The sequence below is a fragment of the Pantherophis guttatus genome, chromosome 5 (assembly GCF_059756535.1).
Source record: "Pantherophis guttatus breed Tessera chromosome 5, ASM5975653v1, whole genome shotgun sequence".
Lineage (NCBI taxonomy): Eukaryota > Metazoa > Chordata > Lepidosauria > Squamata > Colubridae > Pantherophis > Pantherophis guttatus.
In genome coordinates, this window is record NC_142067.1 from 32351512 (window position 1) to 32369154 (window position 17643).

The 17643-nt window shown below is 37.4% G+C and overlaps 1 protein-coding gene across 1 annotated transcript; it reads right to left on the minus strand.

Annotated features, from left to right (window-relative positions):
* Positions 1-12615: 12615 nt before the first annotated feature.
* Positions 12616-17179, minus strand: LOC117664321 (lymphotactin-like). The gene is made up of 3 exons (XM_034415249.3): positions 17019-17179; positions 15086-15203; positions 12616-12831 (listed from the first exon to the last, which is right to left on the minus strand). The coding sequence occupies exons 1-3, from the start codon at positions 17086-17088 to the stop codon at positions 12678-12680; spliced, it is 342 nt and encodes a 113-aa protein (XP_034271140.2). The 5' UTR covers positions 17089-17179; the 3' UTR covers positions 12616-12677.
* Between the last annotated feature and the right edge of the window lie 464 nt (positions 17180-17643).

The following is a 17643-nucleotide window of genomic DNA, read 5'->3' on the forward strand; positions in this document are numbered from 1 at the left end:
GTTGCATATAGCCATCTGAACAACCATCCAAATATTTAGTTTTAGCCCAGGAATGTATTTCCTGCTCAAAAAGAATACAATAAGGAAAAGCTTTAAGAGCTATCTAAAGTATAGAAATATCAGGGATTAGTTGGGTTCCTTATAAATGTAACCCCTTATCTCATTGAATCTACTAAGATATAATAATAACATATTATGACCAAGAATTGTCAAGCAATATCTTTTCCCATAGATGTGTTATATGGTGACTAACATGCTATTTCTTTTGTATTTGGAAGGGAGATGTTTTACTCTATAGTGGGTGGGAAGTTATGATTTATTATTTGGGCAACTTGCTACCCAGACATATCAGTCACCTTTGGAGGTCCTTGCTCAAGGTTGACCCCTACTTCCTGCTTGCCTAAGAGTAAGAAAGGATAGGGATGATGTCTTCCTCAACCTGGTCTAATGTAGGCAACCTCCAACTGAGTTTTCTTGTTCCTCATCCAAGGTAGGGCTTTTCACTGGTGCAAGCAGGCAGTCCAATCCACCTGTTGCATTTTATTCCATTTTACCCAAATGTCTGTAGTCCAATTATCTGGACTGTATTCTTTCAAGCACAATCCACAATATGTATGGATTGTGGACATTATGGATATGTACAACTGTATATGCATATTTATTTTATTCTGATTTTCTTTTTTCCTTTTTATTTCTGTTTTATTCACTGGTTGAAGGAAGTATTTCATTTGTAAAAATGTAATAGTTTTTCTTAGTTCTGATAAGCGCACGCACACACACACACACCAGTGCCTAGTGCCTACTTTCTGCCTTTGACAACCACATGGCACTGAGTTGTGTATCAGGAGTGGCTAGACATTTTTGAGTGGAAGGGAAGTGGTTTCAATAGTAGAACAGTGAAGATTCTGGCTGGTTCTTTGTTTTGTTTCATTTCCTTTCTTTTTAACTGGTAAAAGGTTTCTCTTTTTGTCTAAGTGACAGGAAGAACTGCAAAATCCTTTATTCTTTGGGGAGGGGGGGGGTTTCCAATCCAAAACAAGATTTTTAGGTTGGCTTTATGTTTAATTTATTTATTTGTTAAATTCTAGATCAGCCACTTCTAAAATGGGCAGCTTTTAAAAGCCAAGGATGCTATATAAAAAAGGAGTATACAACATTATATACTGTAAAACACAACAGATGTGTGAACATATCATGTATCCCAACATCACCCCCTAACCAGTGGTGGGATTCAAATAATTTAACAACTGGTTCTCTGCCCTAATGATCGGCTGGGTGGGCATGGCCATGGTGGGCGTGGCCAGGGGGTGTGACAGGCAGCACTCAGCCTCCTGCACCCCCCTGGGAGCAAAAACGGGCCGTGGGGGGCGCAGCATCCCCCTGCATCTTATTTTGGGCCTAGTAGGCCTCCCTGCAGCCTCCTGGGAGCAAAAATGGGGCGCGGAAGACTCCTGGAAGGGGCGGGGAGGGGAGGGACCCAGCCAGCAATTTAACAACCGGTTCGCCCACACTGGCCCGAACTGGCTGAATCCCACCATTGCCCCTAATTAAAAGGGTGAAGGAGGCTAAAACTTCCCAGTCCAAGTTCTAGGAGGAAACCCAGGTTTTTAGAGACCACGTGTAGGCAAGCATGAGAAGCACCACATGGAGTTCCTGGGGAGAACTTTTTCAAAGGATAGGTGCAGCAACAGAGAAAGTCCATTTCCTTGAAGATTTAAAATGCATTTTAAAAAGTGTAGATTGGATTAGAATTCCCAGCAGAATAATGGCAGAGTGAATACACTTCCAATTATCAATAATTTTCTTCCCTATTTCCCTATCTCCCTCCATCACTCTGTCCCCTCTTTCTTTCTTGACTGCTAGAAACAGCAGTGAAGTGTAGCTCCTTCCAAGCATTCTTTGGAGTATTGCTTCCTTATTTATCTATATTTTCCAAGGGAGAATAACACTTCATACATCAGAGAAAATCTATGCATGTGTGAACTACAATAATTTTTTAGTCTTTAATGTGCCACCCAATTATGTAAACTTTGCAGAAACAGATTATTTTAGTTGTAGCTTTTACTTTCCAAGAGCATCACTGTTAAAATAAATACATAAATAGAACATACCTCCCACATTACTGATAATGCCACCCAAGTTTGAAAGCTTAGCATGCAGTCTAGTGACCATTGCAGCTTCAACACAGCAAATACTTTATATGCTAATGATGATGTAAAGTTGCAAGCTGATGAATCCTGACATCTTAGATTAAAGAGTGAATATATGCTTTAAAAGTCTATGCTTTCCTTTGCCTTTTTTTACTTTTGTCTACCTTTATTAAGATTATGATCACCATATGTGCTTCGGTTAAGTTAATTAAGTTGACATTTCAGTTTTTTAAAAATTTATTTTAGTTATTGGATTTAATCTTATCTATCTCTAGCTGATACTTCTTGTTGTGCCTTTTTGGGGAAGGGGAAAGGGGAAAAGTGGAAGGGGAAGAGAGGGGGAAGGGGAAGGAGAGGAGAGAAATTTGTAACTTTGTGATTATTGTTCAAAGAGCCTTTGAAAGAATCTAAAAGGGGAAGGAAGCATTATTGCTCCAAGAATGATTGATGCAAGTGCTAGTATTGCTAGTGCTGGTCTATGCTGCTCTGGACAGACCAGTGGTGGGTTGCCCCCGGTTCGCATGGTTCTATAGAACTGGTTGTAAAACCAGTGGGAGGCTCCTCCCACCGACCCCAATGTCATCAGAACGCTTCTGTGCATGCACAGAAGAGTGCGCGCCCAAGCGCAGCAAGCATGTGCGCATGGCCCCGTTGCGAACCGATATTAAGGTAAGTAGAACCCACCCCTGGGACAGACAACACCTGGAATACAGTGTCCAGTTCTAGTTGCCACAGTATAAAAAAGATGCTGAAGAACTAGAAAGAATGCAGAAAGAGTGGAGGCACGGAGGTTACATCCTATGAGGGGCAAATTAAGGAATCTGGTAAATTTAACTTAAAGAAAGGACACCTTAGCAGTCTTCCAATAGATGAAGGGATGTCACAGGAAAGAGGGAATAAATGCATTTGCCCTAGATTATTTTTACCTACAGGATAAGATAAAAACCAATGGGTAGAAGATTTACAGCAAGAGATCCAAAATTGAACTAAAGAGGAATTTCATGGCTATGAGACCATTAAGTAGTGAAGAGCTTGCCCCCTGAAGTTGTGGGTGCTCCATCACTGGTGGTTTTCAGGAAAAGACATTATTTGGGCAGCCATTTGTCCAGAATGGCTGAAGAATTCCTGCATTGGGCAGGATGTTGAAATAGAAGACCTCAAAGATCCCTTCCACCTCTATACGTCTATCTTGAGGCTGCTTGTTCAAATATCTGAAACATCCACTTTTAAGAACTATACATACATTCCGGTTATTCAAATAATTATATGTAAGGATTAAGAGCAAAAATTGTGGTGTCATAGTGTGACTCCTTGTTAAACATTAGTGGGAAGTTGGGCCATACCACAGTAGTAATCAGCAACTTGACTTTTGCATAATCATAGGTAATGATAAAACAGAGGCCAGAAGTAGAGAAAAGAGGATTGTTCATGCAATAAGCAGAACACCATGGTGCACACAAGGGACATGAAGCCAATCTCCCCAGGCATACTTCATTGTGTTCAGAGAGTGACGTGCTTAACCTCTGGCATCCTGACAGCCTGTCATATACCCTGTGAAGCTGGGAATCTCCTCCATCTCAGGAAGAATTTTGATTGAATTCTGCCAGCCCATTTGGAGAAACAATATAATTTAGGACCGGCACAACCTGTCATTATCATACATACTTGCACTGGTTTCCAGCATAAGGGTACCTTCCTAATAGTACTTTGAGATCTAACCCTTGAAGCAGAGTTTAACTGAGTTTTGTGCTGAATGTAGGCTTTTGGAGTTCTAAATATAGAAAGGAACTCTTCTGCAGATGTTATATTTAGCTCTGCTACATCAGCAGGGGAGATAATGTAAAGTGCCATACAGCGGATGACAGCATTGTACTGTTATTGACCATAGGAACAAATTAACAGTAGGGACTTCGCCCTAGAGATGCCGATCCAAATTTAGAGTAACAACAACTGTCTAGTGTAAATCTATTCAATAGATTAATTCAGAAAGCAATTCAGTGGAAATTAAATTGTGCATTATATTGATTGAAAATTAGTTGGTTTATAGAAAATAAGTTTTATAATATTTGTAAAGGCATGTTGACAAATGTCTTGTCTACATACATATGTCTAGACTTAAAAAGAAACACAGGGAACAAGTACTAGACAGATTCCCTTCATTAATTATAATTTACTCTTTGCATATGAACTGACAATTATCTCTGTACTGATTTACACTAGCTGGGCGATGTTACTCAATTGCCTCAGGAATATGTCACACTGTCATTAGGTCAGTTAGTTCACACAGTGCACATACAGAAGAACCGCCTGTGTGAAACAATGAATGAACAATTATGTTTTTTTCAGTTGCTGAAATCATGGAAATTATATTAGTCATGTCGTCAATGCACACATCAAATCGTGAGGATTTCAGTTCAGACCAGCTAAAGATGGTCAGTGAACGGCTCGAAGATTATGTTATTTTGATATATATATGCTTGAGCAATGCTATCCAACTATTTTTGCTAAATCCTAGATCAGAGTTTCTCAATCTTGGAAATTTTAAAATGTGTAGATTTCAACAGAATATTGACTGGGGAATTCTGGGAGTTGAAGTCCACAGATCTTGAAGTTGCCAAGGTTGAGAAATCTTGATCTAGATCTGTGATGGCAAACCTATGGCACGCGTGCCACAGGTGGCACACAGAGCCATATCGGTGGGCACACGAGCTCAGCTCCAGCGTGCATGTGCGCGCTGGCCAGCTGATTTTTGGGCCTTCTGGGCCCACCAGAAGTTGGGAAACAGGCTGTTTCTGGCCTCTGGAAAGACTCCGGGGAGGTGGGAAAGGCCATTTTCGCCCTCCCCAGGCTCCTAGAAAGCCTCTGGAGCCTGGGGAGGGTGAAAAACGGGCCTACTGGGTACATGTGCCATCACATGCCAAAAGTGGGGGGAGCTTAGGTGGGCGCACACGTGTGTGGGGGAGCATGGTGCATAGAATTATGGGTGTGGGCACGCGTGTCCACGACCCTCCCGCACTCCACCCGCTTTTGGCACGCGATGGCAAAAAGGTTAGCCATCACTGATCTAGATAGTTCCCAAATCGAATGCCACCAATAGATCTATTTTAAGCCAAAGGGTTGTTCCATATTTTCATTCATGACTGCAGTGAAGATTATTATCAGAACTAAACAAATATCTAATATAGTAAAAGTCTGAGATTATTATTTTGACTGTCTAGAAACCTGGGTTTCTAGCATGACAAAGAAGTCATGCCTATTTATTTCTCTTAATAATAACAGAATAGATCTTAAATTACAGTATCTACTACAAACTTTTATTGCTTTAAAAACAAGGATAGTATAGTAAGCCCACGCTGTCAGTCTTTCTTTGTGACTCACTTATCTCTATGGCACAATACACACTATCCATCCTGCTTCTTCAGCCCTCTTTGAATCTTAGATATTCATTTCAAATCAAGGTGGATTCAGGCAGGCCTAGTTTTTATAATCATGTTCATTATTTTTACAATGAAGCAAGGATACTGTGTTTTATTTACTTGAGTATATGAAACAAACCCGCTTTATCTGAAGGAATTTGAGGAAATATATACATAGCAATGCACTGTGATACTTGTTAAATGTGTTCTGAGCACATCTAGAGATCCTTCTTGTCCTTGCTAAGGAAGTGACTATATGCCCTCTGGTGGTCATAGCAATTATTTTGCTCCCAAATTTTAATTGAAGCATGCTCAATCATCTTTCGAAACACATTGCTGGTTTGTCAAATATGGTTCTCTGTGCTTCTGAACTGCAGAAAACAGAAGGGTCTTAACTCTATAATGATGAAGAGTTCTGGCTTTTTAGAGCCCTTTGTGTTCCCCATGATATGAATAGATGCTCAGGGCTCTTTCTTTTCAGCTAGGTCAGCTGTTTAGCTTTATCAATTTTATCAGTGAAATCCCAGCAACGCGGTAAATATATTTCAGGGTAAAATTAGCAGCAGTGTATATTATTACCTTTAAATGGATCATCAAACAAAGGATACCAAACTGTCACCAGAAACATCAATTGGCAAAGGAATTGTGGGTTAAAACCAAAGATATTTTCAGTCTTTTGTAAAAGACTCCAAAAAATGCAAAGTTCAGTTACTGCAGTGAAGCATCACTAATGTGCTCAAGAGCTTATGTATTAATTACACATATACATGCACACACACACAAAAGATCAAGCAAAGTACATGTGCTAGTTATGAGTATGAGTAAGAAAACCAGTTCTGAATCATCAATGTTCAGCTTCTTGTATAATAGTTTTATATAAGAAACTTCTTGCACTCCTGTGGTAAGGGAATATCAAGTTCTTTAGTGGCAAAGGTTAATCTTTAATTTTTAAAAGGAGAGACTCTGGGGTTCAAGCATTCCTGAAACGTGACATTTGTTCTAGAATCTCTGCCCTTCATTTCAGAAATAGCATGTTTAGAATGGGCAGAAAATCCAACATGCTTTTTTCACAATTGGGCATGTAGGCACCATGGTTATCTTTCTGTTGTTCCTTTGTTAGTGTTTTTTCCCTTCTTATTCTTTCCTTTACTGCTTCATCTTAGTCAATTATTAGGAAACATATAATAAGTCCGATGATACTACAATGTCAAATAACCAATCAGATTTCTTTACTCGTATTATTTTCAATTGGCTTTTAATCTAAATGGGTGAGAAAACACTACTATTATCAAGTGTTACGTTCAGGGGTGAAATCCAGCAGGTTCTGACAGGTTCTGGAGAACTGGTAGCTGAAATTCTGAGCAGTTTGGAGAACCAGCAAATACCACCTCTGGCTGGCCCCAGAATGGGGTGGGAATGGGGATTTTGCAATATCCTTCCCCTGGAGTGGGGAGGGAATGGAGATTTTGCAGTATCCTTCCACTGCCACGCCCACCAAGCCACACCACGCCCACCAAGCCATGCCCACAGAACCGGTAGTAAAAAAAAAATGGATTTCACCATTGGTTAGGTTTCAGTACAAGTTACTGGAGAGCAATGGAGAAAGGAAGAGGATTATATTTTGCTTGCAGGTTGGCCAACAATTACCTTGTCATAATACAAGATATTGGTATGATCCACTAAAGCTTTACTTACCATATGTTCTTGTAAAATACCTGATTCAGCAGACTGAGCCTGCTACTGTAACTATAGTGTTTTACTCAGAAAGGTAAAGATTAACATACAATGTTAATCCTTTTGCACAGGGTGACAATCATAGATATAACATCAAAGTATAAAAAATGTATATAATTGACAAACATTCCAAATAAAAAAAATCATATTAATCTATACAAAATTGCCTTAATTGGCTTAATTTGATGTTTTACGGTTCACAAATTAGACTTAGACACATTCTTCCTGGGTTCCTGGGCTAAAAATCCACATATTCATGCGAATATATTCTTTATACGAAATTGGCCTCTAGGAATCAGATGGGATGGCTGCTACTGTATCAACTTCTCTGCTGTAGCGTAGTCTCCTTACTTGCTGGAAGCCATAACTGTGTTGACAGTGGAGTCTGCCACACTAATAGTGGAGAACTTGAATCAATCTCCACTGAATGCAGCTGTTGAAGCAGCTCAGTATTTCAGACCACCACGAATCTGACCCAATATGTTATGGCCCTAACTCCCAACTGTAGTTACACTGATTTTTATTTTAGGACCACAGAAATATGACATGGAATTGGGGAATATTATCATCAATCACCTGTGATAGTCAGAGCACTCTCTTTTAGCCCTAAAGTTTTCTGTAGCTATTCCTTATTTCAGAAAAGAAAGGAATGTTTGAATGTTCTGCTTCCTGATTCTATTGGGTTTCATAGGGAGCATGGGATTTTTCCTGAGGTTTTGATACTTGGTCCTGGGCACCATTTAGAATGAGGGGGCACCATCACCTTGGATTGAATTGTATCTATGCTGACTAGCTCTGTCCATAGAAACCAGACAGCTGCCTGGTTTTCTGAGGAACTCTGAGAGATAAAGTGACAGAAAAAACACCCAAAACATCAATAATAAAATAATTTATAAAAGGTAATAAAAGTGGTAAGATGTAGTACTCTAATTGTCTTCACAGAAAGCCACCCAGTGACCTTGTTTATCCAGCCTCTCCTGAGGAAAGAAGACAAGCTCATTGAGAAGACTACTCTAGGCATCTGTCAATTAAAGTTGTTCCCTTAGTTCGCAGGTCCATTAGAAGAGACTAGGAAGCAGTCTAGTATAGCTAACTGGGGAGAATTAAATCTATTTGCCTCAAGGAAGCAGACAGGGTCCTCAGTCCTGTGATTATTTCCACCTGTGTTTGGATACATGTCTCTCCTTTTAAGTTAAGGACTCCCAAGATATAGCAAGTAGTTGAATCCAGGTAGAGCTATATGCATGTTTAAAAAACAGAGTGGTCCTTATAGTTCTTTAAAAGGCAGTTGTTTCCATATCCCTCAAAGCCATCTCTGGATCCAATTGTACTGGGCATTTTTTTAAATCTTGCCATTAAAGAAAAGGTTGTTGAGAATGTGACTGAGTTACAGCTTCAGAGGACTCTGGAAAAATGAATTATTTGCATCCCTTTCCAACAGATTTCAAATTGGGACATAATACTGAGATGGCATTGATAGTAGAGGTAAGTGAGTTTTGGCAGGACTAAGATGGGAGTCAGAGCCGGATTTTCCTATAGGCTAACTAGGCTTTAGCCTAGGGCCTCAAGATCAAGAGGGGCCTACATTCAAATTGTTAGCAAAATTAAAATTACACTTTCCCTATAGGTGAAAGGGCCTCATCAGTGGAATAGCCTAGGGCCTCTTTTCATCTAAATCCGGCCCTGATGGGAGTATTGTATCCATTCTAGCTCTCCTTAATCTCTCAATGGCTTTCAATATAATCAGTCATGTGCTTTTGGAACAACTTCAGGTCACTGTGGGGGATACAATTTTCAATAGTTCTGCTCCTTCCTTTAGAGCTAATTCCACTTGGTGTTTTTTCCCCCAAGTTTTTTATTTTATATAATTTATACATATCAATGCATGAATAGTGTGATACCTGGGTATCATACATTTTGATAGAAATAGACTTAATATTATTACTCATAGTTATTACATTTCATTTTCATTGTTTCATATTGTTTAAACCAGAGGTCTTCAAACTTGGCAGCAATTCAGTTGAAGTCCACAAGTCTTAAAGCTGCCTAGTTTGAAGACCTTTGATTTAAGCATATATCTTGTTATATTAATATATATATATGTGTGTGTGTGTGTGTGTGTGTGTGTGTGTGTGTGTGTGTGTGTGTACATACACTATTATTCCCCTCTTGGTGTTCTCAACTTGGTGTTGATGGGAGTAAATTACTATATTTCTACTTCAGTATCTACATGAAGCCACTTACAGTAGTAAGGTCATTCTTCACACAGGGTCAAATACGAACAATACATTGATGATATCCAGAGAGAGATATATCTCTACCTAGACCAAGCAAATGTTACTATCAAAGTTCTTTCTATAGCCTGGTCACATCCTCCTTTCTATTGCAAAAGTACATATATAAGGCTGCCCTTGAAAACCACCCAGAAGTTGCAATTGGTCCAGAATGTGGTGGCTGGAGTAGTTATAAGATGCACATTGATATGCCTATCCATCACCACTATTGTAAAAGCTGCCATGATTTTCTATAGATGTCTAGGGAAATTCAAGGTGCTGATTACTGGTTATTTGCAGGATTGTCTATCTACATCCCAGACCAAGTATAAAGGACATACCTTGAGTCCTTTCTACAAAACAATGTTCTTGGCAAGACCCAGGAGGTGGGGAACATATAAATCTCCCTGCCCCAAGGCCTTCTGCAAGGCGCTGAAAAATTATTCTTTCCTGGGAGGCTGGGACAGAGCATAAAATAAACCTATCCAGAATGAAAGGATATTTTAAAAATGTTTATGAGGTATAGCATGGTTGGTCTCGGTTATTCCATTTTTCTTTCATTTTTCTGTTTTTTAGTTTGTCTGAGAATAGACCAGAGGTGGGTTTCAGCAGGTTCTGACCAGTTCTGGAGAACTGGTAGTGGAAATTTTGAGTAGTTCAGAGAACCAGTAGTAAAAATTCTGATTGGCCACGCCTCCATCTATTCTCTGCCTCCCAAATCCCAGCTGATAGGGAGGAAATGAGGATTTTGCAGTAACCTTCCCCTGGATTGGGGAGGGAATGGAGATTTTACAGTATCCTTCCCCTGCCATGCCCATCAAGCCATGCCCACCAAGCCATGCCACGCCCACCAAGCCACACCCACAGAACCGGTAGTAAAAAAAAATTGAAACCCACCACTGGAATAAACATACATAATATGTTGCTGTCTTTCAATGTGCTTTTGCTATTCCTGGTAATTATTTTTCAAAAGAACAGCTCTGAAAATGGTATCAAGATATATTACCTCATCCCATATTGGTGAGATATAATAGCTTCTTTTCTCTTTCATTAATTCCCAAACTCACTTCATACAAATAACAGAGTGTGCAAAGCCTGTAAGGCATTCATTTTTTAAAAAGTCCCTTCCAGGAGGCAAAAGTCTACATTTTACTTGCCTGAACTCAAATCTCCTTCCTCAGAAGGAAGAACTTGACAAAGGTCAACTAAACTGGTCCCATGTTGGCTCAAACTGGCTTGCACTGCACAGTTAACAAGGCATGTGCTTTTCAAAGATTTCAGGGCAGCATTAAACACAGATGAGTATCAAGTCAGAGTCGCTGCATACCAACTGATGAATGTTTAGCTACCTGGAAATGTTTCATTGAGAGAATTACTCTCTCTACTCTTGACAAAGTTAATGGATGCTACTTTTAAAGTAGAGATGCTCCCCTGAAACAACTTTAGGTCCTAGTAGCCTTATTTTCTTAGCCCATCTGAAGATTGTTCCCAAATTATAACTCTTAACGGGACAGACTGGGTAAAATTATTAACTTGTAAAGAACAGGCTCAATCCAGTTTGAGGCACTTGTAGAGATGAATATTTAGTAGGCTGACTGAATTATATGGAATAAAATTACTTCTTTGCTTATTAGAAGAGTGGTTCCTATGAGGTAGGGTTGGTGATGAGAAGTGTACTTTTGGAAATAATCAAAATTGCTTTTCATACCATCTTTTGCTTTCCTGGTAATAGGCTTTAAGTAATCAAAAATTGAGCTTAAGAAAAATAAAACCATAGTTGGGGGTAGGAATAATCTATTTGTGTCTAAAGGATTTTTACTGCAGATCTTCCTATAAATTCTGCTCACTGTTAGCAACGTAATATTTTATATTATAAAATATATAGTTTTAAATGCCTATAAAATAATAGCTTTATTTAAAGGCATGATAAAAGCATGATAAAAATACATAAATTAAATGCATAATAATAAAAGCATGATAAAAGTACATTAACGTTAGATGTTGTAAAATTAAGAATTAAATGAAAATACATTCATGTGAATGTTTTTGTATTGATTTACAATATACAGTACATAGTTCTTCAATGAACCAAGATTTTAATATCTTTAAATATCCTCAATACATTGTATCTATTCAATTCTGTAATATTTATTTTAATAGTAAATTGGACTATGGATAAGTAAGTTAACATTAAATATTAAATCATTAATGTAATACACAAAGGAATAACAATCCTAGTTTAAGTGCCAATTGATAAGAAAGTTAACGTTAAACATTGAGGGACTGAAAAAATATATCAGAAAAGAATGACAGTCACAAGCAATGACTGAATCATACATTGTGATAAACAATAAGGTAATTTGTTTGGATCTAGCTTATTGTAAGATGGCTTATTCAACATAGCATGGTTAAGACACGATATAGATTCATGTAGTATTATCATCTATGAAATGTTCCTAGCAAAAGGAATGTACATATCTGTACACATATTTATTTTTAAACTTTTTGTTGATACTGCTTTCTTCCATTTAGCTTTTGAACAGCAGCCAATGCCTGAGTCTTTTTTCTATCTGCAACATTGATAATACCAAAATTATTCTGATAATTGGAATGCTAAGAAAAAAGCATGATAGACTATTTAAAATGGTGATATGGCATAGATATTAACTTGGAAAGAAGTTTGGCAATGGACACATTCCTTAAAGACTCACATCATTCTCTAAGTGTGACGTTCTCGTTATTTCCAAGGCTTCTTCCTATTCTGCCAAAAATGGCTATTCCATCAATTCTGTTGCTCTCTAATTGTGGGAACCTTTCAGATTATCCAGCAGCGAAACATGAAAGCTGCACAGAATAATGCTTTAGCTAATGAATCTGCTGGAAGAACCAAAATCCTATTAAGAATCCAATCTAGAAAAAGTTCTGAAAATAGTGATTGATTTGGTTTACATAATAAATATAAATCACACAAGTCTGAAGTAATTAAGTCCACAGTCAGCACCAAAAGCTCAAAAATCAATAAACTCTGGGTATAGCAGTGAATTTATTCCAGTAAAATTTTTAATGGTTTTGAATTTTTATTTCCTGTAAGTAATTTGCAAACATTATGTAGTTGTTCTGTTTGTCCAGTTATTAGCTCTACGTAGGTTTTTTAAGTCTCTTGTTTTACGCTTTTTTTTGTTCAATTTTCTGATGGCATTATTCACCCAGGGAGCATCATGTGGCACACAGATCTTGACTCCTCTTCTGGTAATTAAACTACAAGAAAATAAAAATCAAGTCAAAAGAATGTTGAAGTAATACCCTAAGGTCTATACCAGTGATGGGTTGCCCCCGGTAAAACCGGTAGGAGGCTCTACCCACCGACCCCGACGTTATCAGAACGCTTCTGCGCATGTGCAGAAGAGTGCGTCTGCGGTCCCGTTGCGAACCAGTAGTAAAGATAAGTAGAACCCACCCCTAGTCTATACCAGCACTATATTGTGATGGAAGGTAATATTATTGGAAGCCAATAGGATGAAAAGTTCTGATTTTAGCTTCTGCTGTTATCATATATTCATTGTTCAGTGACTGGATATTAAATAATACATATGAATCAACTACATTTGGTAGTATTTCACATTCATTCAAACATTTTTAAAATCAATTTACATATTTGTTCTGGATACTCATGCCTCTATTCTATTGTGAAGAGTTTACTTAAATCCTTAAAAATCTTATGTGATAATACATTTATTCATCTTTAAAATGCCACAAAATAGTATCTTTAAAAAATTGAGACTTCAAATATTATTAATATAATCAGCTTTGTTCACTTAAGTCAAAAGTTTTACACAGTTTAAGAGTTGCTGTTATTATTATTATTCCAACTTTCTGTCACTGACACCTAGTTTGCTTTCTCCTTTCACACCTGCCACATTACTACTTGCAAAATTTCCAAATTATAACGAGTTACAAACTTTCCAACAACCTGAATTGGACAGATAATTATTACAATTTAGTACATAGTTTCACATTACACATGAGACTAAAACAGCAATCTTTATTTTGTAATAACTATCAGGGATTTGAATAACAGCTGAATTATTGTCCTGTATGAGCCTGAAATTAGCCTACCAACTTCTGTGTTCCTCCATTGACTAGACTTTTATTTTTATTATCTAGCTTCACTTAGTTCCTAAAAGTAGGAAGCAGTGAAAAGCACTTCAATATACTAAGAGGTTTGTTGAGAATGTAGGTAAACTTCCAGCCCTAAAGTCAATATATGATATCAGATACAGATTAAAGGGTCCATAAGCAAAGATATAGGTATACTGTACAGTATATATGTGGTTGTATACCATAATTATAGGGAACAGCATTGGCAGCTGATAGAGACTTTAACTGGCTGAATGAAATATTATCAGCATGGAGCTGGCAAGTACTAAAGAACATAGCAGCTAACCTAGCTTCCTCCTTCTGAGCACTAACTCACAAACTTAGGTAAGCATAGCCTGAGATTAAAGACGATAGCAACTGTAATTTAAAATGTATTTGTGAACACCAGGTACTAGAGACAAATAAAAGCCTTTAATATTTACTGTCAGCCAGGGGTGAAATCTACTTATCTTCCTTACTGGTTCGGAAGTGTATGCGCTACATCACATGCACTCTTGGACCCTCTGCACATGCACAAACCCTTCTGTGCATGAGCAGAGGGTAAAAAACGGTGTCCGGGCAGGTGGGCAGAGCCTTGCACTGCTGCTGCTACCAGTTTTCCAAACCACCCGCCACCGTCACTACCTGTTCGCCAGAACTGGTGCGAACCGGTAGCATTTCACCCCTGCTGTCAGCTCTTAAGTTATTAGGAGTATTTGGCTGATCTGTCATAGAAATACCTTATAAAGGTGTACTAAAATAGTCTGAACAATTCTAGTAGCACCTTTTCTGTTACTAGACACACATTTTATTAAAAGGAATAATTTTTTGTAAGCTGAAGTTCACTTCATCTAACGCATAGAGTGGCATCTGATAATAGGAGCTACAACTCACAAGCTAATGCTTTTTAATCAGAAAATATGCTACAATCTCCTCCTGATTTTTGATACCTTAAACTAATGGGGCTTCCTCTTACCAAGTTGTACTCAAATATCTTTGGATGTATATAGTGTATTCTAAATCAGGGGTCTCCAACCGTGGCAACTTTAAGACTTGTGGACTTCAAAGCTGGCTGAGGAATTCTGGGAGTTGAAGTTCACAAGTCTTAAAGTTGCCAAAGTTGGAGACCTGTTCTAAATGACTTGGGGAACTACAGTTTTTATTTTGTGTCTCCAATAAGAGAAGATATATAGGCAATAACGTGTTTTTCCTCGCTTTGTTCCCTCCAATCACCAGACAATTATTCGGGGGATTAAATGACTCTTCAGTCTATTAACACCTATACAATTGTATACATATGTGTTTTGATATCTCTTTCCATTTTTGCTGGTGGAACATTCTTTTCCAGGCCTACAATTGAAGATTAGATACTCACATTACAACTTTTCTGGGATGTTCATGTTTTTCGTAATGTTCAAGTTGTTTAATGTTTATTTCTTCTGTATGCAGGCTTAAACAGGAGTTAACTGCCAGAGGTTGACTCCCTAAGGTTCCTTAAAAAAAACCATGCACACACAAAAAAATGTTGAAAGTATTTTGTTGTTGTCAAATTTTCAAATCTTACACATGTACCATCTAATTCCTGAAGGTATTTTCATTCTTTATCCAATAGTTTCAATCAATTAGTTCTTTGAAGGAGGTAATTTTCCTTCCTTCCTTCCCATTTTTTTCAATCCTGTCTGTTCACATAGGTATACATACTACTCCTTCAGATATCAAAGTTACATCTCAACAGCAACTTAGATGTACATGCATACATACAGATATAAATATTTTATATATTATACACAAACACACACACACACACACACATAATAGATAATTTTATACTTCTTAGTAATCATAGCTTAGCAGCATAGGAACATTTGTTTTCCTAAAAAAAAATGCTTATTAATTGCAATTGCCACCAATTACTGTAGATAATCGATGTCGTTTGGCATTAATTTGCAGAATGTTCTTTCCAATTCTCCAACATACTTTAATTTATTTAAAGAATAAACACAGTGAGATTATACCCACACAAGAAGTAGATTCCTATACCTATTGGCAAAAGTAAATCATATCCAAGATACTGAATCAGAACTAGTGAGAGCACAATTGTGAAACTAAAATACAAGCTTTTCCAATATAGGAATGATTAAATTTTAAGCATCCATTATAGTTTATTTTTTAAAATTTATTTTGTCAAGCATGTATTAGATAACATATATAAGTATAAACATGATTATTAATACATGAAATGGATACGAATAAAAGGGGACATTAGGACAGGGACTGTAGGCATGTTGGTGTGCTTATGCATGCCCCTTACAGACCTCTTAGGAAAGGGGTGAGGTCAACAGTAGTCTAAGGTTCAAGTTTTGGAGGTTTGGGGGGAAAAAACCACAGTCAGGTAGTGCATTCCAGGCATTGACCACTCTGTTGCTGAAGTCGTATTTCCTGCAATCGAGTTTGGTGCGGTTTACCTTAAGTTTGTATCTCTTGTGTGCTCATGTATAGTTTGCCTAATGAATGCTTCAAAAACCTTTAAGTCAGATTTGAGACCTAATAAACATGGAAATACTTTATCCACGATCTGTAAATATAATTATAACAGGATCAAACCCCTACTCATATACGGACTTATGAGGATCAAAAAGACATTCTTCTAATTCATAATGGATTCTTTTCCTTATGAATGAAAAAAATTGTTCACTCTATTTCATGAACATGGAGGCTGAATTCCAAGATGTCTTTATTAATGGAAGAAAGAAAAAGAAGACAAAAAGATGGCAAACAAATGAAATTGATTGCCTATTCAGGTGCCTTTGTTGGTATCCATTTGCAACCAAAAAATCAAGGACCTGCTTGCAGAATGGGTGACCAAATCTACAGAGTTTTCTGTGCATTCAAGAAGTTGTGCACAGATATGAAAATTGGCACTACAATGTTCTACCAGGGCATAGAGCCTAATGGCAAGATTGTATTCATGAAAAAGTATTAAAGCTATATTTAATACTTCACACACTTTAAAGGGGTTGCACAGCTAATTATCAAAACTATTTGGAGAATAGTTCCATGAGATCACACCATCTTAATAGACATTAAAGACTTCAAATCAACTCTTTTATACATCTATAAAAACATCTATAAAAGTTTTAATTTCTTAAACTGACAGAAAATGGACCAGAAATCCAGAGAGAAATTCATGTCGCATTGAAATTGATTTTACTTCTAGAAGAGCATGTAGTACAAATATTATCCCAGCTAGGAATAGCAATTCAGATGCTACTCTTGAATTGAAAAGGGGGAAAAAAATCAAAACATACCTCTGATAATAAGGACTTTGAAGTTCTCCAGAAAAGAAATAGCTAGAATGATTGCCAAGTAAAGTCTCATGGTTGATCTTTTCCTTAAGACGATGGAAAGATGAATATTTCAAGGCTCATTTCAACACACTTATGTACTCTCTGGACATTCAGAACAAGGGGTGTCATGGTAAAATGAGAGATGGAAAATATTTTTTAAAACCCCACCTGTTCATATTTTAAGATAGAAGGAGGGGGAAAAAAATACCCTCTTCTGTTCTAGCCCCCAATCATGAGCTTTTTCCTGCCACAATGTGGTTACCTCTGCAAGAATGTCACTGTTGGTTTTATTCTAAGTTTAAAAGAAAGTTTTCTTCTGTCCACAGTGGAAACCAATAGTGTGACTATGGTTTTATCATTAAGCTGTGGATTTACAATGCACTGCACAAATCAGGAAATCAAAATGCTAGATCAGAAGACCTGAGTATATAGTAATCTAAATTTGCTAGTTAGAGAGACATAAACACAGGCATTATTTTCTGAGGAACCTTCAATGAATAAAACATTACCAATATGAAATTAAAATATATGTGTGTATGTGTATCTCTATGTATGGTTATATTTTCAAAATATGCTGAATTATTGA

Bases quoted from the DNA above. Each gene is read 5' to 3' on its own strand.
- LOC117664321 (XM_034415249.3), bottom strand. From the start codon at position 17,088: ATGAGACTTTACTTGGCAATCATTCTAGCTATTTCTTTTCTGGAGAAC. The intron at 15,204-17,018 runs GTATGTTTTGAT...GTTTTTTTTAAG, and splicing joins CAAAGTCCTTATTATCAGAG to GAACCTTAGGGAGTCAACCT. The intron at 12,832-15,085 runs GTGAGTATCTAA...ATTTTCTTGTAG, and splicing joins CATCCCAGAAAAGTTGTAAT to TTTAATTACCAGAAGAGGAG.